The 25676-nt window shown below is 41.8% G+C and overlaps 1 protein-coding gene across 4 annotated transcripts; it reads right to left on the bottom strand.

Annotated features, from left to right (window-relative positions):
* Positions 1 to 1536: 1536 nt before the first annotated feature.
* ZFYVE1 (zinc finger FYVE-type containing 1) lies at positions 1537 to 24455 on the bottom strand. Of its 4 annotated transcripts, none has more exons than XM_079309806.1 (13): positions 24041 to 24455; positions 23226 to 23446; positions 22554 to 23090; positions 11134 to 11638; positions 9087 to 9301; positions 6925 to 7031; positions 6033 to 6141; positions 5385 to 5482; positions 5181 to 5298; positions 4684 to 4854; positions 3727 to 3907; positions 3123 to 3236; positions 1537 to 2050 (listed from the first exon to the last, which is right to left on the bottom strand). In XM_079309806.1, the coding sequence occupies exons 3-13, from the start codon at positions 23049 to 23051 to the stop codon at positions 1818 to 1820; spliced, it is 2349 nt and encodes a 782-aa protein (XP_079165932.1). In that variant the 5' UTR covers positions 23052 to 23090; positions 23226 to 23446; positions 24041 to 24455; the 3' UTR covers positions 1537 to 1817. The 4 variants fall into 4 exon arrangements, 3 of the variants coding, with proteins under 3 accessions (XP_079165932.1, XP_079165931.1, XP_079165933.1); XR_013774739.1 differs by lacking the exon at positions 24041 to 24455 and adding an exon at positions 2870 to 3022 and having other exon boundaries at positions 1914 to 2050; positions 23226 to 23991; XM_079309805.1 differs by lacking the exon at positions 24041 to 24455 and having other exon boundaries at positions 23226 to 23989.
* Between the last annotated feature and the right edge of the window lie 1221 nt (positions 24456 to 25676).

The following is a 25676-nucleotide window of genomic DNA, read 5'->3' as shown; positions in this document are numbered from 1 at the left end:
GCTACATGCATAAACAGCACACAGGGCACAGCCTACAAACCAAGAACACATTGCTCACCCATTAAAAAAATAAAGAATACTTTGAAGCACAGAATTATGCTAGATGTACAGAATGTCTTTTAAGAGAGGATTTCTACCTACTCATGCCCTTACTTGGACAACTGTCAGTTTATGGCAGACTTTTGCTTACAAAAACATAAGACAGTCCGCAGTAAACTTGGCCAGTGCTGAAGGTGTCCAGGAACATCTTCTAAGTCTACTTCCTTGTGTAGGCTGGATATAGTTGTGAAGGGACAAACACTTTGTGAGCATGTTCTTTCAGAGACAAAGTGAGAACCGCTTGTTACAAGGAAAGTCAGTACGCTTGTTCAGAAGATAAAGTTCTTTATAGCAGTTAATTTAATAATACAGTCTTAAAACATGGTGTTGGGCACTCATCTACACAAGAGCACATTTAATAAGCTGGGGAAAAATGCCACAGTTCCAGGACACTGCATTAAACTCCAGCCACTCCAAGAGGAGGCAACTCTCACGTGGTGAAATAATTCTTGTCTGTGTAAGCCAAGAAGGGAGAATTTTAGGCAGTTTAATCCACAATGATCTCTTACTTCTTATTAGTGGAACCACAAATCCACAGTACATGAAAGTATAAGTTAGGTTAAGTGGTGCTTTTCATAATAAAATCAGTGAATTCATTGCAGTCCTTTCATAAAAGGATGAAGTCCAATGAGTGCCAGTTGCAAGGAGCAAAGAAGAAAGGTTCCCATTTTCCAGGTTGATTTGTAAGTTCATGTTATTAGAAGAAAGTTAAGTCAAATCTGTGCAGTTTCTATGCAACCATATCTGAGAACACAGAGGTTTCAGAAACTACAGGATAACTTAAAAGTGGGGGAAAAGGAAAGTCATCACAACCCAAACAACTTAAACTCATATCTCAGAATTGCCTACAAAACTTGTTCTCTTCTGCTCTGGACAAAACTTTTAACTGCAATGATCTTGCAGAGAAACTTGAAGAAAACCTGAGTGCATGAAAACATTATCAGGGAGAGAGAAACCCTGCTACCTTTTGATCTGGTATTGAAGTTGAAATGGCAAAATCAGAATGCTTTGCCTGGTGCCATAGGATTTGCTTTACCCTTCAGAGCTCTACCGGTCTCTTCCAGGGAGTCTGTGTTAACTTGATACCTCTTGCGCTGCAAGACCATTGCTCATATCACAGTTCAAACTTGTTAATAAATCTGGGTTTAATCTTCCGTGGCCAGAAGGGCAGCACCTCCCAATGCAGAGCTGGTTGAACAACCAACTTACCAGGTGTAATTCATATATCAACACTGGAGATTCCTGGCAGCACAGAGTCCAAACCTTCCTCACAAGACATCACGATCAGCAAGACATTCCAAAAGAAGAATTAGAAGGCCATAATTCTGATCCAATACAGTAAGGAACACCACCATCCATCACTTGAACTAGGAATACTCAAAGCTTAATTATTCAACCATATTCTTAATATACTAAATTATACATAGTTGATATATATATATATATATATATATTTATTGGAATAAAATGCACTAGATTTTGGTTTGCTCATTTACAAGGGAGCTCCCTCCCTTTCCGAGTTAATTTGAACTTAAAACCTAGAGGCTGAATGTAAGCTCATTCCCAGTGTTCCAAGATGGATATAACACGAGAGGAGGCCAGAAACTGGAAACATGCACTCTGGCTGCAACAGGTTAGAAGGTGAAAGGGAGACCATATATTTTCATTTTAACCCTGAGAACATAAGGAATTGCAAAGATCTGGAGAGCAGCCTGGGGTTAAAGGTCACCAGGCTTTTTATTGCAGTTAAAGCAGACTCGGACTGGGTGATCCCATCCACGAGAAGGAACCGCTCTGCGGTCGTGTGAGCACTCGTCACAGAATCCCTGGCCACAGGCCCGACAGTGGTGCTTGGAGAGTTTGATACTGAATTCCTTCCGGCAGTTGTGGCAGTGCAGGATTTCATGATCTGGTACCCAGTATGCAGGTCGGGCAGCGTCTTTTACCAGACCTAAGGAGGAAGTGAGGTGGGGGGATGAGAAAGAGGGAGAACAAAATAATCCATGAACGTGAGCATGTCGAGAATGTTCTCCAGTGGAGGCACTCACACACTGCAAGTCACACAGCTGCCATTAAGGGAGAGGTGAACCTACTGACAGAATCCTTCAGTGCAATGAGGAGCCATTTAGGGCATTCTACAATTCTCCCACATTCTGTTTCTCTTCAAAGCATCAATTGTGTCTCTTCTAATTGTGGCATTTTGCCTTACTCAGACTCTTCCAGAGGTTAAGACACTTGCTTTTCCCTACCTTCAGTTTCAGAAAAACCACCAAGTCACCAAACTAAATATTCAGAAATGCATGTACTGGCTGAACTGAGAAAGGGATTTATTCTGCCCTTCATTGAGAAAGAAAGCAAACACCCACAAAGGTGAAGGCTGGACATGCTGTAGACAAAGCAGTTGAACAATGATCTGCACAATGAGTAGGAAGTCAGGTCCAGCAAGAGAAGATTCAAATGTGAAATGTTTGTTGATATACCTAAACTGCCACCCAGCACACAAAAAAGCAGCAGAGGTTCCTTCACTAAGCTCACCATTAAAGATCAGACTGATAATTACTTCCTCATCATTACCAACCTGGACAGCTTCAAATTCTCACCCCTCCCCTCAGAAGTACCAAGAAGTACCAGCAATATCTATGAACAGACTTAAAAGGCACTCAGCAAGAAAACCAAACCCAATAAAATGCTTCCTAATTGGCCAATCTTTAGGGAACTCCAAACAGCAGGTCACTGCAGTGAATCCATCAGGGGAACATGAATTACTCACAGCTTGGTGCACAGCTTTGCATAATAGGGTGAAAAGAGAAAGTGTAATCTGCAGAAACAACATGCTGAAAACCAAGAGGAAACATCAAGCAGAAGAGATCCAGAGGGCTGTAGAACTCTCAATCAGCAGCAGTATCATAGCAGAGGTGCCAGCCTGTCACACAAACTCTTGAAGTTTAATAACAAGTTTTGCTCTTTGAAAACAAAAATACCTTTAGACCAAAAAAACCCCATCAGAACAGAACGTAACTCACCTAAGGGAATGTCCATGGCTGTCACCACTGCTCCAAGCGTGTTTTGCACAGCTTCCCCCACCTTCCTGGCAATAAGTGTCCCCCCTTCCTCATCTGAAGGCAGTTCAGCTACATCTGCATGACACAAGAATGAAGGGCTCAACACCGAAGTCCACCACCCTTTATGCCAAAGTAGTTAACAAAGTTTACATTAACAAAACCAGCAGTAAACCCAAAAGGCAGGTTGGAATCTCTCCTTAGCCTTTATGTTCCCCATCCACAGTCTTGGATTGCAGTGTTCATTTTAGCAATAATGGACAAAATATATAGTCTGCAGTTACATGAGCACCCCTACTCTGATGCTAGCACCAGACCATCAGCAATTGCTAGGAAAACCAAGTAAAGGTACAATTAGAAAATAATTTTGTCAGCAGTTCAGGTATCTGGTAGGATCATCTTTCTTCCAAAGGGCATTGAGCTCTTCAGCTTCCTTACTAAAAACAGTTTGGAAACCCAGTGTGAACACTGTCTACACTCACTGGGAATGGTTTTGATCCAGAAATCAGGGACAAAGACTTCAGGCTAGTGCCCAGGGACAGTTCTGTCACAATCAACTGCAGATTACCTAACTGGATGCCCCTGTTGTCATAGCAGTTGTCACACACACGCACTGGTGCTGGTCCCCAGCCTCGCTCAGGCACTGGACGAGTCTTGGAAGAACAGCCATCACAGAAGCCCTCCCCACAGGCACGGCAGTGATGCTTTGTGTCATTATCTTTGAAAGGCGTGTTGCACTTCTTACAACTCTAATCACAACAACACAGAAGGAAGAACTGTTAGTTTGATCTTCCTGAAGTGAAAAATAGAGAGCAGAAGCCCAGGATGGCAAGTTTCAGATTGCAATTGTGAAAAACACAGTTACACACAAGACTTGAGTGTTATCAGCCCCATTACTTTACTCCAGAGAAGTGATTTAGAACATTAGAACATTGGTTAAGCCAATACAATGCTATGATCCCTTCATTCACAATCACAAATAAACACAGCCACATCATGCAGGGCTGAATGATGGATATTTAACCTTTGTGTGGGGTAAGACTTCAGAATGCAGTTTTCATTGAAAAATAATCTGTTTCCTGCAAGACAAGGGAATCCTTCCCTAGCTGAACTGTTTGGACCAGCTTTTTGCATCTGGTATGAAACCAGAGTTTAATCTCTGCACCTATAAAAATAGTACTATCAACTGAAGCGGCCAGATTTAAGATGTTGATTCTTTGCTTTGAAAAACAAGTCCATGCAAGCCAGGATTTTCTGTGATATTCCTGGGAAAGTAGCTCAAAAAGAGCAGGAAGAAAACATCTCTTTATAAGGGCTGGACCAAGTTGCTATTCATAATTTCTCTGGCTAAGTCAAGGATGGGAAGAGGAGAGAGCACTCCAGTTTTCTCAAAGTTGTAGAAGTAGGGATTGCTGCAATAAAACAGGAAGCATTTGGAATCTGCAAAGTACTTTTATTATTTAAAGAGGAAGAAAAAGTGGCTTTTAGCTAGGCAAGGCCTTTCTCTCCAGCAGCTGCTATTTACCAGAATCTGAGAATTAGGTCTCCAGTAAGCTGGGGCAATCTGGTCTGTCAACCAGGAGGTCACAGCTTTTGTAGGTCCCAGGCTAAGTTCAGATACTGATTGAGCCATGAAATTCATGCCATCCAATAAACGCTGGGCTGCATTGTTGTTGTCTTTCAGAAATCCATCAGTCTGGAATTAAACAGATATTAATTTGAGAATAAAAACAGGGAAACCTTTTTTTTAGATGCAGATGTCTCTGTAAACCATTACTTCTGTTAAACTGGGGTCAAGCAGGAGAAAGAGATTCACCAGCCCTGCTTTAAAAGACAGGAGTAGGTTAGCAACCTAGCCATTTCAAGATGGCCAAAAGATGTCTGAAAGCCCTTGCAAAGGTTCTTTCAAACAGCAGGAACCAGCATAATGAAAGGCAATTTTCTCCATCAACATCCAGAAGAACCAAATAAACATGTGCATGGCTGCACACACACACAAAGACTATCCAGAAACAGACTTACCCCTGGCCAGACATGCTCAATTTCTGTCCTCACTACAGTGTTCACAGGGTCTTGGTTGCCAAACCAGTACTGCCGGCTGCGATACACCACCCCACAGTTGGGGCACTCGATCACATACCTGCACAAGAGGAGGAGGACAGGTCACCTCTCTGGCAAGTCCCATGCACCAGGCAGCACAGAGACCACAGAGATCTCAGTACTCACCCTGACCAGGCATACTTGGCAAGGCCCAGCCAAGGGGAATCCGTGGAAGCAGAGGTTTTTGGCACCACGCTGACCTCCATTCCTCGTTCATAACAGGCCTAAAATATAAAGGCTCAATTAAAACTACATTATTTGGAACCCAAATCTACATCTGGCTGCTGTTTGGCCATGTAAAGCAAATAATTAGCACACAGAGGTCTACAGCACAGGAGCACTCATCAAAACTCACTTAAAAAAAAGCAAAACCAAACTATTATCAATAATAACATCAGGAAAGTATTTCTACATCAATAATGACCATGATGACAGCCAAAAATCTTTCTGCCTTCTGTATAGATCATTCAGAAAAATTGGCTAGTACCAAGCACTTGGCATAAGCAAATAAGAGTAATCATATCAAATATATAAAACCAGGTTAAGAGCAGCCAGCTTCAAAGTTTAGCTAGAAAATGACACGTAGCACACAGAAGTGATGAACTCTCCAAGCAAACATCTAAGTCAAAGGATCCATTTTTCTTGTCAAGGCTATGAGCACCTCTGACATTAAAAATAAAAAAAGGAAGAAAACAGGCACATGCCTGTGATATTCCCCATTTACTTGGTCATCTTTTCCTTTTTCATTCTTTGGACCTTGTCCTTGCAGCTCACCTTGCAAGTGTAGACTCTGTTATCATACTGGTGAGAATATCTGCATCGACTTTTGGATTCATGAGGGACTCCTTCCTTTGTATGGTTCATGCTCTTCTTACAGCCACACCTGAGTATGTAAGAGCCACCCATGAGCTGCTGCTCTGACACAGGACAAAGGTCACCATTTCCTTTTTACTGCTATACTGCATTTTTATAGATGTTGTTCCCTCAAACCATCTTCACAACTGCACATACAGCAATGACATAATTTATTCCTGAAAGACAGGCTCTTCAGAAGGAGTGTAGCAACTGTTTCACATACAAAGCAGCACCACACAACAATTCACTGCAGAAAATGCTCAGCATCAGAAAAGAAGCATAACCAGTCACAACATCGTGCTGCTATACAGCTCCCAGACTCAGAGCATTGACTGCCATCTACTGCCCTTCCAGGCTCAATTTTGGGGCTCTTTCCAGAGAGCTACAAGCCAAGTTCTAATCAAATATGGAGCTAGTCACTGAATACAGCCCCACCCCACGATGTATTCTTTAGGATTGTTTATACTGTTTAGGCAATAAAAATATCATGAAAAAAACATCATAAGAAATTTCAAGGGATTTATTTAGACACTCCTTTCTTCCTGCCCTGCTTGCATTTGGAAAAGATAGGGCAGGTTTGTAGTCATGCACAAAAATAGTGGTCAAAAACCATGCATCCAGTGGCAATGTGGCATTAGTGGTTGCCCAGTTCACATGAAAGTTGAATTTCAAGCTAATTCTGCCTGGAAGTACTAGCTGAGGATAGATGATGTCAGGTGTCAAGATGTCACAGAAATTTTACATTCTGTGGCTGCAGGTGGGGGCAGCACCATCCTCTAAGAGAATGAAGAAGCATTTCTCATCTACTTACCCACAGCTGAGGCACACAGAGGAGCATGTGAAATATTCATCTGGAAAGAAAGAGCTGTGAGCCATCTGGTCATCAGGGATCTCCCCACTGAACCGGTCACTTAGAGCCTGTCAAACAAAACAGAATGAACTGGAAAGGGATTAAGGGCAATGAAGACATTTTGCAAGAAAAAGCATGGATTCCTCTACTGAAAGAGGAGGCAGAAAGAATACATAGCTCACCAATGTGTCTTACTAGCCTGGAAAACAAAAAAAGGACTTTTTGGATCAAGGAAACCAACAGATAAGACAATCTTGTACTTGTATGGAAGTGACTTGAATACTTGTAAGATGCTCTTTTGCTCTGCTCTCCTCTCCTCCTGTCCCTAGTTTGAATGTAGAACTTCTCCCTAATTTGAAGTAATAGAAATGGGTAGTAGAAAATTGCATCCACCTCTGTGCATCCAAATCCATGCTCAAAATCACAGGGTTCTTGCTAAAAGCTTTGTATTTTGGAAACCTCTGAAAAGAAACTCATAGGATCATTTTTTATAGCTCATGGGAACATGTTTTTGCCTTTTGGCTCAGAAGGTGCTGCCCTGAGCTTTCCTTCAGCCACTTGAACAACTACTCTTCTCTGAAATGGCAAAACTGAGACAAAGGGATTTGTATCCTTTCCTAGGAACATCCATTCTCAGATTAAATCAGTCCTTAGCCTTGGCACACTTAACTTTTTCAGTTCTTTCAGGTGCTATGTTAAGGAAAAGAAAAAAAAAAAAGCAGTGGGACAAAGCAAATGGTTACAAGTTTTTCTTGATGAAGATCTCTGAAGGCATGAGATCTAGCTGAAACTCTTCCTACAGCTGAGGTTAATATAATGGCTGCCTGCCTTTCTCTTCATCCCCTTCCACTCACAGGGTAGGTGGGGTGGTGCATCTTTGCTGTCTAACAAGGGTTACTGCACTTACACACAGACTTGTATATACCTCTCACCACAGCTTCCCTAGATAAGTTCTCTATTTATACACTGTATTTCAAATAATTTCAAGAAAATTTGCTTTACATTCTCTTTTAAGCTTGTCTGATACTGACACTTTTGAATGAACTCAAAAGTTAGAAGAAGTGGACAGAAACCTCTAGCAAGTCTTGAGTTCTCAGCAGGTGAAGCAAAAGAAGTTAATTTGTAGTCAGATGTGATTTGAACACAGCAAATACTCTATTGGTCATGAATCTAAGTATACCAGCAGCTACATCTGAAACCAGGCTACTTAATTATTGCAATAAAGTCCTAGAAATTAAACTAATATTAATTATTCCAACTGGTTTTCCCCTTGTTACCTGCCTGCTCCCAAAGAATTGAGTACATGCCACCCTGACACTTCCCTCTGTCCTTCAGCTACCACTAATGCAGAGCAGCCAAAATTATCTGTTCCAACAGCTGTGACTAAAACCAGAAAATACTGCTAACACTACCTCCTTCTGCAGATATGCCCCAGCTCTGCCTGCCCCTCCCCAGTGACAGCTGTGCCCTTCAGGCCAAAGAAAATATGATGTTAATCAGGCAGTGGAATGTGAAAACTTGTAGGAATGACTGCAAATTTAAAGACCCAAAAATCCCTCTGACATCCTAGCAGAGTGAACCATTGAAGAAAATCACTTGCTCTGATGTAATACATCATTTTGATTGATCCCATCCTGTTCCCCAGCTACCAGCACAACTCCTTCCTCCTTTTTGCCTCCTAGTACTTGGGTTATACTAAGTGCTAGGTTTTGCTAACTATTAACTCTCTCTCGAAGTTGCCTGCATTCTCTCCTCTTGTGCTGAGGCAAACTTTAGGAATTTTATTAAAAAAAACCTTCTAAGTTCTCTCTTTGTAAATCACTGTCATTAAGTACTTGTCACTCACACCATCAGTTACTTTTTACTTCCCAGCTCAGCTTTATGATCTTGCTTAGTTTGGCTCTTCAACTTTTCTTGACCTTCCATGGTCTTTACTAAAGTGTTTGTTTTGAAATTTAAAAAAATTACTCAGCCTCCCCCGTTTTGGACAGAATTACCATTCTCGTGGAAGACTTGTATGCAAGTCTACATCATGGCTCAGGTGCTCTGCCTTTAAGAGCTGCAGCTGAGTTAATAGCAACAGTGGAACAAATAAACACTGTGACAAACTCTTCTCCACTTACTTTTAGTGCTTTGTAGATAACCCCAGGCTGTCTAGGTGACCGAGTAGTATTGTTCTCCAGCTGCTGCTCCACAGCTCGCCTAAGCCCAGAGAAATCTGTTGGAGGATTGTATGTTCTTGTTCCCTTGTAGTGAATTGAGCTGAAAGCCTCAGGAAAACAGCTTAGCTTCCGAAACCGATCCTGAATGAGCTTCTCAGGAACCTCAGAAGGATGATCTATATATAAAAGTATCAACAAGTTCATAAATTGATTATTTAAAACAATACTTTAATTGCATAGTATTTTCATATGCAATATAGACCTAGTTTTCTTAATTAAGTTTTCTGATACATCCGGAATGTAGTTATCATTATATTTTAAAACAAGGAAAAGAAACAAACTTTCCAAAAGCAGTCTCTGTTTTGTGATACACAACTTTAAATTCTAAGACCAAGTTTCTCAGGTAAAACCAGACACATCTAGATTTTGAAACACAGATATCCAGATAAAGGAGCAAGTTAGGACATAATACAAGAAAACACAAAGTCAGCACATTTGTAAGCTCTTCTCACCAGACCATAACTTGGTATAGCTATTCCTAGCACCTGATAAGTGGGGGACGTGTGAACCTTACATGGGCTGCCTGTTCTCCATGCCAATGCTGTAGCAAGGAACACCAAGCCTTTATCAACAATTTGTACATGGCAAAGCACTTCAGAAGTGGCCACATCAGGTCAGACTCCATAGAGCCAATCACATCCTCCTGCCTGCTTCCAAGTACCTGCTGTACATTTCAGAATAAGGCAGGCCCCATTTTCCCTGCCCTAAAACAACATAAACATACATATCTCAAGTATCCATTGAGACAGATGGTTACTGATTTACAGCTTTCTGATTATTCATATGCTAAGAAGTTTCTTTCCTATTCCTACTGTGATCAGAAGTAACCATTAAAATACATTTTTTAAATGACCCTGACTTTGCATACAGGTGCAAAGTGTCCTCATGGGTCACAAAAGACTGAACTGATGAAGCAGCAAATGTCAACAGCTTCATGAAAGGCTGAATTGCTAATCAGCAAATTGGTATATAAGGAAAGGATCTGCCTTATAGAGAAGTTAAAATTTATTAAGAAGTTACTCCAATAATGACCAGAAAGAACATTAAGTTCTTCTAGTAATTAAAAACCTCACTGTTTAGAAAAGCCAAAATGAGAATGTAGGTCAGCCAGGACTGCTGAGGTATTTATTACACTAGAGACGGCTCCTGGATGTTCACAAACAGCAGGATTGAGCCTCAGCCGCTGCTGTCCATGGGACAGACTCATGTCACAGAAGTTTATGCAGAACTGTCTCCCATGGGATGGACCCCACACTGGAGCAGGGGAAGGACTCCTCTCCCTGAACAGCAGCAGGAACAATGTGTGATGAACTGACCATTCCCTGTCTCTCTGCATGGCTGGTGGGGGAGCAGGTAGAGCTGGGAAGGAGGGATGAAGGAAAGCTGGTTTTAAGATGTATTTTACTTCTCATTATACTGCTCTGATTTTGTCAGTAATAAATTAAAACAATATCCCCAAGTCAAGTCAGTTTTGCCCATGATGATATTTGATGAGTGATCTCTCCCAAACCTTGTCTCACTTTCTAACTGATGAACTTTTCATTCTATTTTCTATCTCCTGTCCACTTGTGGTGGGGAGTGATAAAGTGGTTTTGGTGGGTGCCCAGCATCCAGCCAGGGTCAACTCCCCACACCAGTTTTCACCTTCATCTGCTGTATCACCCATACACATGAACTTGTATGATGACCCCTCCTTTGGCTGGCAGAACTCATGACTATTCATTGCTGATGTTCAGCTGGCTAAGAGGATTATTCTAGCTGATTTGGAATGGTCAGATCACCATGAGGGAATGCTCTTCTATTTCCACAGTCTGCTCCCAGACTGAAACCAGTGAGAGCAAAACTCAAATGACATTTTTACATGGTAGTAAAGAATGCTGAATATTCAATGCAAATGATAAATTTACAGACAGTGTTTAGCACATTGTAATTGGAATTGCCTACTCACCAGAGCCCAGTAGTTTGGTGTACACAGTCTCATGAAAGATGATGACACCTGGACCCAAAGTTGACAGAGGAACATCTAGGCCACAGCGGGCTGTGGTAGCTTTTAGCTCCTTGGTGAAGTGTTTTAAATAAGCCTCCGAGGCATCACCGAGGAATTTGAAGAGGTCATTGTGGAGCCTGTCAGCACGAGTACGGTAGATGACCAGGTCAGAGATGGCCAGGACCTTCAGCAGCAGCCGTGTTCTCTGGCTCAGGTTGACAGTGGCCCCCAGGAGGCCCTCTGTGTCAATGACCACCACTTTGCGGACAGGGTCATAGGCTGCCCAAACTCCAACTGTGCAAGACTCCTGGGCAGGAGACGTCTTGAACACTTCCCGGCCATAGAAGAAAGTGTGGTTAAGGGTGTGAGACTTGCCATCTCCTGTGTTCCCAAAGATGGACACTACCTTTAGGTGCTGGTCAGGACTGCAGTCCAATTTCTTAATAAAGTCTTCTTCATTCCTCAGCTTCCAAAACAAAAAGAGAAAATTATTGTAACTATGTAACTGGAGTAGACAACACTGAAAACACAGCTGGTTTCAGGATTCACAGGATTAAAATGAGTGATTACCTCCTCTTCAGATTCCATTGTAAGTTTCTGAAGCACCATGAAGTACAAAGCAAAATACTAGAATGCAATTTTGTAAAATACATGTTGATGAGATTTATGTTGTTCCATCATGTGGCTATTTTGGAAGTGATGTCTCACTATGATTATGTATCTAGTCAACCCTCTAGTATCTCACCTCATTCTCTGATACAGCCCTTTCAGAGAAAGGAACACAACATTACTTCCAAATCTGTTACAACAGCTACCTGAAGCATGGCAGACTCTCAATAGCATTGTTCTCCTGGCAAGCATGAAAATTCAGGTGTGAAAGAGGGGATTGCTTTTGCCTCTTTAACTTGCCTCATCCACAGAGGTTGAGCACCTGTTTAGGTAGAAAAATCTCTGCCATGCACTTGTGCTGCATCTATCCACAGCCAGGGGTTCTCAGACAAAGACTGTCCTGTTTCCACTGCTCTCCAGCTAATTAATCCTTCAGCTGGACAGTGGAAGCAGAGAAGAAGCAGCAGAGCTGTGCACTGGAGTCAGGTGCTCGAAGTAGGTCAAACTGGCTCTCACAGAAGTGCCACAACTACCTCAATGATTCATTTCATAATTTACTGGATTGTACTTTCATTAAAAAAAATAAAACATACAAAACCAAAAAGAAGTACAGATAACTTCTCCTTGGCTTTACATAGTTTAAGTGGCAAGTATCATGCTGTCTAGGCCAAAGAACGGGGCATTTTCTGTTCAGATACCGGAGCAACAGGAGCAGATAAACAAGCAGTGAAATGGGCTGGGGCTCTATACAAGAGCCTGCCCTAATCTTGTTGCAGAACATATCTTTGGCTTTCACAGGTTTCATGCTTCATTCATTTGTTTAGCCCTTACTTTCTTTGTCTTTCAACAGGTTTTATCCACATATTATAAGACAAGGAAGAATATGACCAAAGCACTTTTTGAGAAAGATGAAATTAACTTTCTTCATCCCAATTCCCTCTTCAAGGAATCCCCATCAACTGAAAAGAACAGGGCTTCCATCTTCTTTCACCTGCCTCTTAGCTTCTGGAAGTGCTCAACTATTTTCATCCTGTGAGTACACTTGGAAGATCTCAATCCATTAACCAGAGAGGAATGAGGTAATAAATGGTTTCTTTAAACAAGTTTATTCTTAGATAAGCAAATTAGTTTAAGGCTCAGCCAGCCCCACTTGCTTTGGTCAAATCTATCAGCATCACCTAGGAAAATAAAGGAAGCATCACCTAGGAAGGAAAATAAAAATCAGCCAGTGTGCCAAAAATTTTAAAAATAGCCAGTGTGCCAGATTGTGGTTGGGAACAGTGTTCACAAAGAAAACCTGTGGGCTGTGGGCTTGCAGTAGCGTCTCACAGACGCAAACTATTCAAGGCAGCCTCAAAGTGTAGAAAAAAACAGGAAACAAGAGACATCAAAATACTCTCAACAAAATCTTTCCTGGGAGAACATCAAGATACACTGAAATTACAGGTACACAAGAAAGGGTCTGCTTTCTTAGTAGCTGTGGTTATTAACTTATCATCAGGAAGGTAGCTTAGATGATAGATGCAGTTTTGCTTAGTGTCTCTTAAGATGTTCCTGTGGATGAAAGGAAGTTTTTGGTTCAGGGAATAGCTCCTAAAAACATTCACACATTTGACAATATGAAAATGTTATGTGTACATAAGTAAAAGGGAATATGATAATATCTTCTTCAAAATGTTTTGTTTTTAACTTTTACCTCCCAAACTTCTCACCAAAAAGGTGACAGGTCCTTTTTGCCAGAGTTAATAGTTTTGTACTCCCTGGACAACACAAAAAAATATCAGTTTTCAAACAGCTGCTTAAGTGTTGGCAAGACAGCTAATGAGTAAGATCTTTTAGCTAGCACTCGTTATTACTTTGGTAGCAGTTTGGGAGAGTTTGTGGAACAGGCTGAGTCAGAAGACATGCCAGAAGACACAAAGTACAGAAGAGAACATAAGGAATAAGGGTAACTCTGAGATATATTCCCACCATTAAGAGGCAGGAGTCAACACAAAGTTACACTGAATATCAAATCACATATGCAAAGTTATTTCCTTCTAAGTTATCCCCTTCTAGGCTCTTGCAGATCTCCTTCAGGATGGAACTCAGGAGTGATTTGAACAAGCAAGTTACCCAGGAGCACAAGAATGCACCAAAGTCTAGCTAGTCCAATGTTTATATCTCACAGGACCTGGTAATGAATGAGGAAGAACATAGGACATTAAATGAGTCAATGTTTCCTAGCACACTTTACCAGAGCTCTGAAGTCAGATGATCAAGAATTTCTTGAGCAGTGGTTGCACTTAAATGCTCACGGCCGACAGAGAACCAGTAGACCTATCCTCCCTTTTGGAACCTAGTCATAATTTTGAATCCTGCAACATCCTTACAATAAATTCCATGTGGGGGGAGAAGCAAGAAAACCAAAAACAAGCCAAAGTGACCAAAGGAAGTGCTCCCCTTTGAAGGTGAATATGCTTGTATGTCACTGGGTGCTCCTTGCTCTTGCACACTAGCTGACTTTAACCAGCACTGAGTACAGGAATGATACTCTCAAAGAACCATCACAACAATCCCTGTATCAGTAGTCAAATTTCCTTCCCTTCAAGTTCCCTTAAGACATTTGAAGTCAGAGTGGGTGTAATAAGTGTCCAAGTACTAATCCTCACTTTTTTATTTTGCTTCTCATCTCTAGAACAAATTGGTATAGTACCACCCTGTGTTGTACATGCAAAGGGTTCACATTTCCATAATTGTGTCCACTTCCATGCTGCCCAAGAGATCCTGATCTCTGATGTTCACAGCAGAGGGTAAATACGAAATCTTCCTTATGTTGCACAACAATGTAAATTAAGGATGAAAACTGTATGTCTCAACCAAGACAAGAGTCCTGTCTCTTCAGTCCCTTCTTGATTTTGCCATTTCTAGTATCAGAAACTCATTCACACTTTTGTTATAGCTCTTAAGAGACTCTCCTAAAAAGAACAGTTTTTACTGCATGCTATGTTGGAATCCTAGTTAGCTTTCTTGTATAGTTTTAACTACATTGCTTTTAGCAGCTCTCATCCAGCTTCTCATGCAGTCCTTTCACCCAAGTTCAGCTGAACTGGAGGTGAAGGTCTTCAGTGGGAAAAAAACTGAGAACTTAAGAGCTAAAGTCCTCTATACAGAGATCACAAAAACTCATAGTATGCTGCAGTGGAGCACATTTAGAACTAAAGTCTTTTTATCACCTACATTTGGAAACCTCTTGTACCCAACATAACAAGTTATCTAAATCTGAGCCCTAAGAAAAGTAGAATTGTTTAGAAACAGAACTGCTAAACAAGAGAACTCTTTTTAAGAAACAAGAACTGCTAAAATTACATTCCTGCCTATTAAATTCTTGGTTACAATGTTATTAAAACAAAAAAGTGTTTAAAAGCCTGGGAACAAAAATCTATAAAATAGAATAGAATTTCCAATGAACTGTACCCATACAACCTTAAATCTGCTGCCAGCAAAACAAATGCATTAAGAGAATCAGACATTTTCACCTCAGTTTTTTCCTTTTAAGACTCTTTATGAATGCTTTAGGGCTTACTAATATTCATGGAAGTGATGCACAAAGCCAGAACTGTGCCACAACACACAATAGCTTGAAACAAAAATCAAGAATGCTTGGCATACTATTCATCAGAGTGCCTTCATCTGCTAATCTTACACTGTCATTTTGACTTACATTGGTACTTTTGTTGCTGTGTTTTGAAGTCTTACATGTTGCTTGACCTGGTTTTAACATAGTATATTTAGTAACAAAAATATGTTTTCTGCAATCAAGAAGAAATCATAGAAATAACTAAATTTTTGAGTGAAGGGTTATCAGGCATGGGAACAGGCAGCCCAGGGAAGTGGTGGAGTTACCATCCCTGACATGTAGATTACCATTTACATCTTTCCTGTTAAAAGATGTGTAGATGTGGTGCTGAGGGACAGTTTAGTGGTTGACTTGGTAGTGCTGAGTTAATGGTTGGACTTGATGATCTCAAAGTTCTTTTCCAACTTAAGTGAGTCTATGATTGACAATCAGCACACAACAGTGTCTTCTGATACACAACCACTTAGTCAATAAGAATGATATAAATGTAACACCTTTCTCAGTTAATGGAAATGTGAGTTGTAAGATTTGTAACAGCACATCCAAATGTAAACTAGCATAAAATTACAAACATCTGAGACAAATCAGTACAAGCAACCAAATCAATCAAGTGGAAAAAATGTATTTACCTTAAAACATTACTTAACACTGGCAATACAAGTAAAGCTGACCAGCGTTCAGAAAGTATATTTAAAAGATAATGCTTTCAAGAACTCAAACACCTTAAATCAGAAGGAGAAATGGCAAAGCAAGCTAAAAGAAGATCTGCAAAATTTTTGAGCAGTCCTGAACTTCTAAAACAAAACTGAGACAATATTAGGTAATTGATTTTAAGGACAGAGTATCATATCAATTACTAAACCTGGAAACAGAACAGGTCTGACCAGCTCAATGCAGACCAGTTCTTAAAAACACTGCTTCTAAATCTGTGTTTTAACTCTAGAAAACTGAGCTCCTATTTAGAAGCAGATTCACAAAAAGTGTTTCAGTGCATATCTAAAGCCCCAGGTCCTGCCTTTAGATCATTAAATCATAACTTCAGTCTACATTGAAAATAAGAGAGAAATCTATGAAGCTAATTCTTCCTTTAACTACAGCCAGTAAGACCAACCTTAGAAGAATAAGCTCCACCACAGTAAAGTGCCACCACCAAAATTCACATCTCAGCTGGGCTCCTCACAATCACTCCTGAAAAGGCAGTGCATGAATGCAAGTAAGTGTAACTGCCTTAACCCAGCAACTCAAGTGCAGCAGGTTATTAAAAATGCAACTGGAAATTCCCTACTTTTGCCCCAGAATAAATTTTTATTGAGATCCACAAGTGCCTCTTCCTTCCACACCAGCACTCACGTAAGCAGATGGACAAAAGAAAGAAGAAAGAAGCAAAGTATTTGGCTTTGATTAATACCCAAGAGTACTGCATCACATAGAAGGTGCAAGACTGATTCCAGGGAAAAGCACTATTTGTAACTGGCTATGTTAAAAGTTTGCTAAGAGTCAGCCTGAGACTGTCAAAGGAGCTGTGTGTTTGTTAAATGGATGGTTCTCTCTCCTACCTTCTAAAAATACTCTTTAAAATACTGGTATATGTCCAGTAGAAGAAGGAACACTCCTGACCAGCAATTACTGAGTAGTTTCTCTACTTTTCTCTACTTATTCTAAGGACAGAAAAACAGTGCACTTAAATTTAGATGAACTGATAACAGACTGAGATGGGAGTGTCTTGGTTTATACTGAAAAATAACAAAGTAATAAGAGAAAAATTCCTAGAGTGTAGGATAGTTAACTCCCAAAAATACTTCGGCTAGAAAACTTCTCTAAAGCACAGAAAGGAGGAAAACTCTTCTATAGCACATCAACAGTATCAAGGGACAGAAACTACATATCCTGATCCAACAGATCACACCAGCCTAAAAAATTCAGATCCTTCAACATTTTTAATTCCTTCTTTATATCCATGACAAGTATATTAGCTGTGACTCCTCACTTTACAGGACATTGACTGAATTTCCCAGAAATTTACAGCTCATTGTGCTACCCTAAAGCCAGAACCCCCCAACAGCAAATGTCACAGGAACTAGCACTATTTGCTAGACAAATGCAAGTCAGACTTAAGAGATCATGACTTTCTTTCATAAAAGAACACGTATGTTAGCGTCCATTAACTGACAAAGAATACTTGACAAGAAAAAGCATTCCTAGAGACTCCATTCTCTCATCCCTAGACTTTATCCAGGCTCAAATCAATAGATAATAAGGAAAAAATCACAGTACTTCCATCAGGTTTACAGCAGGAGTGAGAAAAGCAAATCAGCTAGCAACCCTGCAGAGTCATCACTATTGTGTGTGTAACTTTTTAACAGGAGGGGACAGAGGAGGACACATGGCCTATTAATGCTGTTGGTGACAGGTTATTTAATAATTGTTCAAAACGGTCTGCATTTAAGTAAGGACTATGGGTCCTTTTGCATTATCTTAACTGACTGCAAAGCATTACATAGATGCTGCTCATATTTGCTGAGGAGAAGACGTTACTCCTTTAGGTGTCTAGATCTGCTAGAAGAAATAGAAAAAGCCTCAAGGAATGGGGCTATAGTTAGGAAGTTGAGGTATCTATTGGCACAAAAAAAGACCCTGCAAAGTGAGGAAAGAGAGCTCATATGGGTATTTCAGGGGAGACATAGCAATAAATGTATGCTCCTTTTCCCTCATAAAATTATACAGCTGGGGAAATTTTTTTTGTGACTAGCTAGAGGAAAATTTTTCTTCTGTTCTAGTCTCCTTAGTAAGTCAGACTACAAAGTCAGCACCTTTTACTTTTCTTTGCAACCCACAGATTGGATTATTTCTTGTGACAGCTAGCTTCTGGTCAAAGATGAGAGAAGTCTAAGGCATATTATTAATAGCCAAGTATGTCCTCTATCTTCTGGGGTCAATTAAAGACTTTTTCTATTCTATTAAGCATATGTGCCAAGTCCTTAATTAGGGCTTTGGACAAAGTGTTATCATAGAAACCATTAGTGCCACTACAAGCAAGATCTGATCTTGTGGCAAGAATTCCCAACATCTGCTCCCCAAGATAAAAATACCAAGCTGTTGTTATGCATTGTTAAGCATTCAGCCCTGCCTCAAAAGTAGTAGTAAATAAAGTTAATGGTACAACAGATGTGTAACTCTGCTTCATGCTGAAGAGCTCTTTTGCAAGCGTGTTGCATAAATACAAAGCAAAAACGGAAACTATTCCAGAAACTGCATAAATATAAGTACAAGAGACAAAGACAGGTGAGTGGAAAAGTTCATGGGACAGTAAGACAGCCTCAGGATTTGAAACAAGTATCACAACCTGAGTCATGTTTTTATTGTTGTATTTCACTGTGTTTTTCTTAATAGCTACACAAATACCAGTTTAAAAAACCCAATCAATTGATTCTGTGATGTCTCATGGGAAATGCCTCCAGTGCTCAAAAGGCAACACAATGATGCTTGTTTGAGAATCCAGGAAGTCAGAGATAAGAAAGGAAAGCTGACATCTTGGCAGAGCAGATCAGGAGATGCAGTTGAGGGACTTGCACATATAGAAAAAGAAGGCACACAGTTTGAGTCTAACAAGGCAAAGAGATGTGGAAGATGCTAAGAGAGCAGTGTGAGTGGAAGATGAAAAGAATGACACAACCAAAGCAATTGACTGAGGAAGTAAGCCCCACAATATCATTCTCAGATGACCAGGGACAGACTGGGTAGAGCCAGCTAACAAACAGATGCTGCAGTTATCAAGAACAATTTGATTGAAGCCTCAGCTTTAGATATGTAATAGATAAGGCCAAAAGTTTAATACTGTGTAAAGAGAAACTGTGTAAAGAAATTGAGAAAGACAGCGTAGAATGGGGTCTAAACCACAGGTGATGCCAGCTTGTAAAACAGTCAAGGTTTATTTTCTGATAGAAGTCAGTGAGGTCTTATGAGGGACAACAAGCCCTGGAAGAAGGAAGAAAAAATTCATCATGCAGGTCAGGATGCCTGGGAACTAACTCACAAGAGTTGCAAAGCATTGAACTGTGTGGTGTGAGACAGCTGGGATTTGACTCCATGAGGAACAACCAGCCTCTCTGTTCTTCCACAGACTTCCAGTGCAAACTTGGATTTAATCTTTAACAGCGTTTTTTTAAACACAAGATAGCCAACCTCTTTTTGAGGTGCTCAGATACAGTGTTACTATGATGAACATCACAGAGAAGCTTGTATTTCAGAGATACAAACTTCAGCTGCCATTGGTTTTCTACAAACAAGCAGTGGTTTAAAATGGGACCTTTTCTGTCTATGTGGATTTGAACAAGCACAAGAGGTCCTCGGCTTTCTGAGCTTATGCTATGCCTGCAAAGCACAAAAAGCTTTGAGCAGGCCAGCACATCTGTGCAACATGGCACAAAGACAATTATGCAGATCTCAGAATTAGCCTAACTCTATGTCTGTAGTGCTGAGCCCAAACTGAGAATTTCTACCTCTCCCCTGAACCAATTTGCTCAGACACAGCTCCTTATGGATTAATCCACATTGCTTCTAGATCTAGAACTATATCAGTCATTTGCTTACACACTATAAATATTCTTCAGTTTCAGAGCTACCACCATCCAAGAAGCCAACAGGAACAGTGAGATGAAGCATAGCCACTTTAGCTTAACAACTCCAGGTTCCAAAGGAAACTAAAAAATAAATCTTTTGGCCCTATGTCCCCATCTCATTGATCCACTTTCAAGTTAGATGTTTGTAAACAAATATACATCAGTGATTATCTTGATCCATCATCTGCTGCTTCAGCAGTGTAACTAGTTTCATCGAATTTGGGAAGTGCTGGTGGTGGGGTGGTGTAGCTTTTACCATTTATAATTTTGTAGCTTTTAACATTGCTACAGCAGAATCTAGCACTAATAACAAATCAGCAGTTTCCTCTCCTATTTCCCAACTAACACAACCATTTTCAAGTTCCAAAGGTCACTAAACAGTTAAAAATAGCTGAACTACTTATCCTGTCTGCTCAAACTTAAAAAACCACACACACTTGAACTCTGAACCTCCATATTTCAAGTTACTAATATTTTGGCATTTTTGGACAAAAAGTTGGTTCAAATAAAGAACATTTCTCCCCAAGTAATGACAAGAACAAAATAAAAGACTGATGATCACTTTACTATAGCTAAAGTGGCTCCTTAGTATTATCAAGAGCAAAAGATGACTACTTAGCTCTGAAGACATCTTCTGTGGCATCTGACAAGCTTTTCTAAATAAAGGTCCTCATGCTCACTAGCAAAATTATCACTATAATAGCAAGCACTCTTTAAATTCCAGCTGTCAGAAAATAATTTAATTGAACTCTCTCAAACTGCTTTGATACTGGCTGTGAGATGTCACATACATATTCAGCTGTGAGGAAGAGAAGATCACTCCAGATGGAAGAGCTCCAATTCAACATCTTGATAGTAAAATAAGATCATTTTTGGAGAGCATTTTCAACCCAACCCTGCTCTGACCAAATTGCTATGATCTGATAAAGGACCACTGCTGTCCCAATAAGGAAGTTGGCCTTATTGCCCATGACATTTAAATAGCAAATGCACTTGCTTGCAGGAGGCAGCCAAAGGTCTACCTCAATAAGGCTTACAGATTCATGAGTATAAATATAACTTAAACCAGTACAACCACACACAGACACAGTTTGTGAGCAGCTTTGCAGGACAGCCCTGTTCCAAGGCATTTCAGAGCTTGCTCTAGTGGCCAGAGGAGAATTATTGAAAAGTTGGTATCTTTAAGTAAGAGTTGCCTCTGTTACACATTACAAGGAAGTAAGTGTGTGTTTAGGGCTTGGAGGCATACAGACTTAAGACTACTCCAAACCTGAAACTCAAACCCTCAGCTTACAGTCACTGCTGTCCTGCATAGTGTGTGTTTTATGTCAGTGTACCATAAGGACTGTCATCTTTTCCTCTTCAAAAGCCACGACAGTTTAGCAATCAGTACACCTGAATTGACAAAATATGACCCAAATATCTTGAAACTATTCTATATGATTGTATAATTACTGTGTACATACATATTTATGTACATACACACACTTCTACAGTATAGAATAGATATGAGATATTTAAGTCACATTTCCTCGTGATGCATGACAGGCACAACTGTTACTATGATGGATACAAAGAACTACCAAAAATAAGAACATAAGCACAATTATTTTCAATGATGGTAGCATGAGTATGCTAAATTAGTGCAACATGATACTGAGTCTCCAGGTGGCTACACATTTTCTTTCAGTGCCTCCTGAATGAGGTTTACTATAGGAAATGCCAACTGAAAGTCAGAAAACAAACTTCAGTTTTCAGTTGTGTAATTAATGTGCTCTGTGACTTTTGCATTTTGCCTTCTAAAATGCTTACCAAATGTAGGCCCAACAGGAGAGTTCTATAACTGCATATATTGAATGCTAGACTTTCTAAAATAGTGCCTCCTGGGAGGCTGTTCCTAGTCAACTAGTTCCTATCATTTTTATCAGCAGACCTACCCCAATGGTAATTTCCCCCTCTTTCAACAAAAGGCTAACATGAAATAGTATTTGTAACAAGCAATATAGCTTAACCGTGGTGTCTGTACACTTGGATAGAACACTTTGGACATTTATTTCTATTCCTAAAAATCAGATGGATTTACTGGTGCTAAGTGAGAGCAATGGGCTGTAGTCTTGCATTAGCACTACTTAGTACAGTGCCCTCTCCTAGTCATACAGCAGGAAATTGTCTGCCAGCACTTCCATTTTCAGGACACCAACTGCAATATAATATATTCAATTTTGTTCAGGAATACCAGCATCCTGCATAGATAGCTCTTACCTTAGCTGCATGTATCTCAGTACAGAGTCAATTCTTTCACCAGCTTTGCTTACCAAGCCTCTTAGAGGAGGCTCTTGCTACACATAAGGTTTTAATGAACTTGACCTTTTGAGTAACTCATGAGCAAGGCCACTCAAAGGCATTGAGTCTTTTTAGCCCAAGATACTCAGTGGCACTTGTACTGTACTGGCCATCATTTTGTTATCCACTTATCACAGTACCCTGTTAGACTAAGAAAGAAACTATTCAAAACAAACCACAACAGTTCTTACCTGAATCTCCTCAGTTTCATCCACCAAGAGGAAACTCACAACTTTCTCTGTCATCTTCCTTCTCTTGGTCTCCTCATCCATCCCCTCCTCCTCTTCCTGTTCCTGGGCTTTGCCAGCATGGTATACAGTGACAGGGTGCTTCCTTCTGTTCCCCCCAGCATGTGTTCTCTTCTGACACTCCACACAGAGGTTGATTTTGCACACCTGGCACCTCACTGCTGCTATCTGCCTTGATCCCGTCATACTGGCATGCATTATGTTCCCATTGGCACCTTTGCAGGAGTCACAGTACGGGACATGGCCGGGTTTAATACGGGTCCGTTCGTGGTTCCGCAACCTTTCTGGCTGATGCAGCTCTTCTTCACAGCGCTGGCATTGCAGGCTCCTGCACTCATCACACTCAAAGATTGCTTCATCTGTCCCACTGCAAACATAGCTTTCCTGGCACAGGAGTGTCGTGTTCTGTCCTTTCTCTGCAGTTTGCGTGTGGGCACTCATCTTCAGATTTCTTTAAAGCAATGTTTTTCCCTCCTGTTTCTGTTTCAACAATGATATGTGTAAAAGTCAGTTCCAAATTTAATGTTTTCACAAAGGAAAGAAACACAAGAGGAATGTTGTCTGTACTTAATTTTAAATAATTAACGAATGTTTCTGTAAGATTAATATATTGACCTGCCTCACAGGAAATGTTGTTAAGTGCTAATGAGGTTTTCTTTCTCCAAAATAAACTTAGACAACGTGGCTTGTTTCATGTATTATTGCACCCAAATGCTGGCATACATTCTTTCTCTGCTTAGCTTTCTAACGTATTTTCAGTGATGAGAAAAAACCCTCAGCCTGGTGGACTTCAGCAGATACAGCAAGTATTTCCCTGAAGCTGAGAACGGAGACAGCTGGTGACACAGAGACAAAAAAGGCATCAGAAACGCACAAGTGCATATACATGTACGCACATATACACAAAAGGACCGTGTCAAGACTAGAAAATTCTCTGCTTTCACTCCACAGCTAAGCTCCTCCTTCAAAGAGTTCACAGTATTTATTTGCTGGGAATTTCCTGATGTGCTTCGCCAGATAAACAAAAATCCGCTGTCTTTGTGCGCTCCTTCTAGTAACACTGGAAGACGATCGCTACCGCGGTCAGGCTGACAGACGACGGATTTTTTTCCCTCTACGCCCCAAGTTGCCAGAGCAGAGCTCTGAGACCAGCGCCCGCCGAGGGCAGCCTGCGCACCCCGCCGCCGCCTTTGTCTCGACCGCTGCCTGGGGCCGCCTCCCCAGCTCCCAGCCAGCGCGGAGCCCCTCTCGCTCCGGGATGACCCTCGGCGCTCCCTCTCCCCGCCAGTGCCGCGGCCCGGACGAGCGCTGCCCCGCGGCGGCCGCACTTGTGGCTCGTCCGCCCGCAGGGGCTGCATCGGACCCCGCGACCCGCCCGCGGTTACGTAACGGCGGTGCCGGCCGGCGCCTCCCCCCGCGCCCGCACCTACCTGGGGCTGCGCCCGCACCGCGCCGGCCGGCCAGCACGGGGGAAGCCCCCGGCTTCCTCCCGCCGAGCGGCGCCAGCGGGCGGGAGCCGCCGTGGGACCGGGAACAAAGGTGGCGCGGCACGGAGCGCCGCGAGCCGAGCTATTGTTTACAAGCCGGCGGCCACCTTTCTTCCCCTTCCTCCCGCCGGCACCCGGTGACTAAGGACTCGGGTCCCGGCCGCGGCTTCCTCCTCCCCCCCGTCCCTTCGGCGCCCGGGGGGGATCTGCCGGTTCTCTTCCCCCAGGGGCCGACCATGCAGTCGGGGCGCCCAGGGGAACTGAGCAGTGCAGGGCCGGCCAGGACCCGCGCCCCCTCCGCCCGCTCCCCTCGTTGTCAGCCGGGATCAGCTGATCGCGGGGAACTTCGGGGTTATTTTCTCACCGCGGAGACGGGAAGGCGGCGGGCTGAAGGCGGGGCGGCGATGGAACGCCGGGAGCTGTAGTCCGAGGCTGCACCGCCCCGAGCTCGTCGTGGTGCCGGTGCTGGGCAGGCACCGTGCCGCGGCCCTTGCGGTGATGCCGAGGTTTTCTGCTGCACTCGTTGTGTCTTCGCCCCACTGTCCCAAACCTGCCTGGATTCCCACGAGGAACTGCGCCGGAGGAGTGTAAACGGCCCCCATCAGGGTTTAAAAGGGTGAAATTTGTAGTAAACCTCTTTCCTCCTGATGCCCGGAGAACGAACGACCAAGCGGCTGCTCCCAGGCCTCCAGGTCTGGCAAATGAATGGGTCATGGTGTCCATCTGGGGAGAGAGGGCGCTTGGCGGCCAAATCTCATCTGCCATTCGTGTGTTTAAACGAAGTCTGGACAAGGAGAGCCACTGGCACTGGTCACTGTCATTGCAGCCTTTGGGGTTTTTTCCATTACTGAAGCTTCAACCTATGGGTGAACAGCCATCATTTATATAGCTGAAAGAGACAGCAGGTCCAAAATAGAGGACACACCTGCCCAAAAAATGGCAGATGCACTGTCACAAACTAGAGCTGTAGGAACGGGAGGTGAAGGTTATGGTCAAAGAAACCACACGGTGAGGAAGTAACCTTGTTCAGTAGTGGCTCCAATGAGCTCTTGGTTCATGGGGTGCTAAAAAAAAATAGTTATTTTTCATTGGCTGATTGGATAATGTGCAAAAATATTTTTGTTGTAGCATAGCCAGCGCACAGGCAATTTCTCTTCTAAAATAGTGAGAGTTTTTGGCTGGGTGTTTGGATCAAATGATAGCAGTTATTTCACCAGAGGAAGGATATGCAGTTTTCTTTCAGTGGATGTTCGATAACTAAGAGACAGCCATTGGGTGCCCCATCCTTTGATCCCCTGCTTCAATTTTAGACAAATAATTTCAAGACAAATCACACTACTGGATATCCAGATAGAAGGCACAGATTGTAAGTTTACCTTTGAAGTGTCATCATTTCACAAAACTGACTCAGCAGTTCCAATTACTGTGAAAATGAGGCATCAATGAATTTTCTAACACAAGGAGTGACCAAGGCCCTCACAGAATTCAAGTGTGTTGCTGAAGTACTTCTGTTTTAGTAAATCACACTATATATATATATATATTTGTGTAGGCATACACACAATTTGATTATTTTTCT

The sequence above is a fragment of the Erithacus rubecula genome, assembly GCF_903797595.1.
Source record: "Erithacus rubecula genome assembly, chromosome: 6".
Taxonomy (NCBI): Eukaryota; Metazoa; Chordata; class Aves; order Passeriformes; family Muscicapidae; genus Erithacus; species Erithacus rubecula.
The sequence above is the reverse complement of the archived record's forward strand: the minus strand, read 5'-3'. Positions and strand labels throughout refer to the sequence as shown.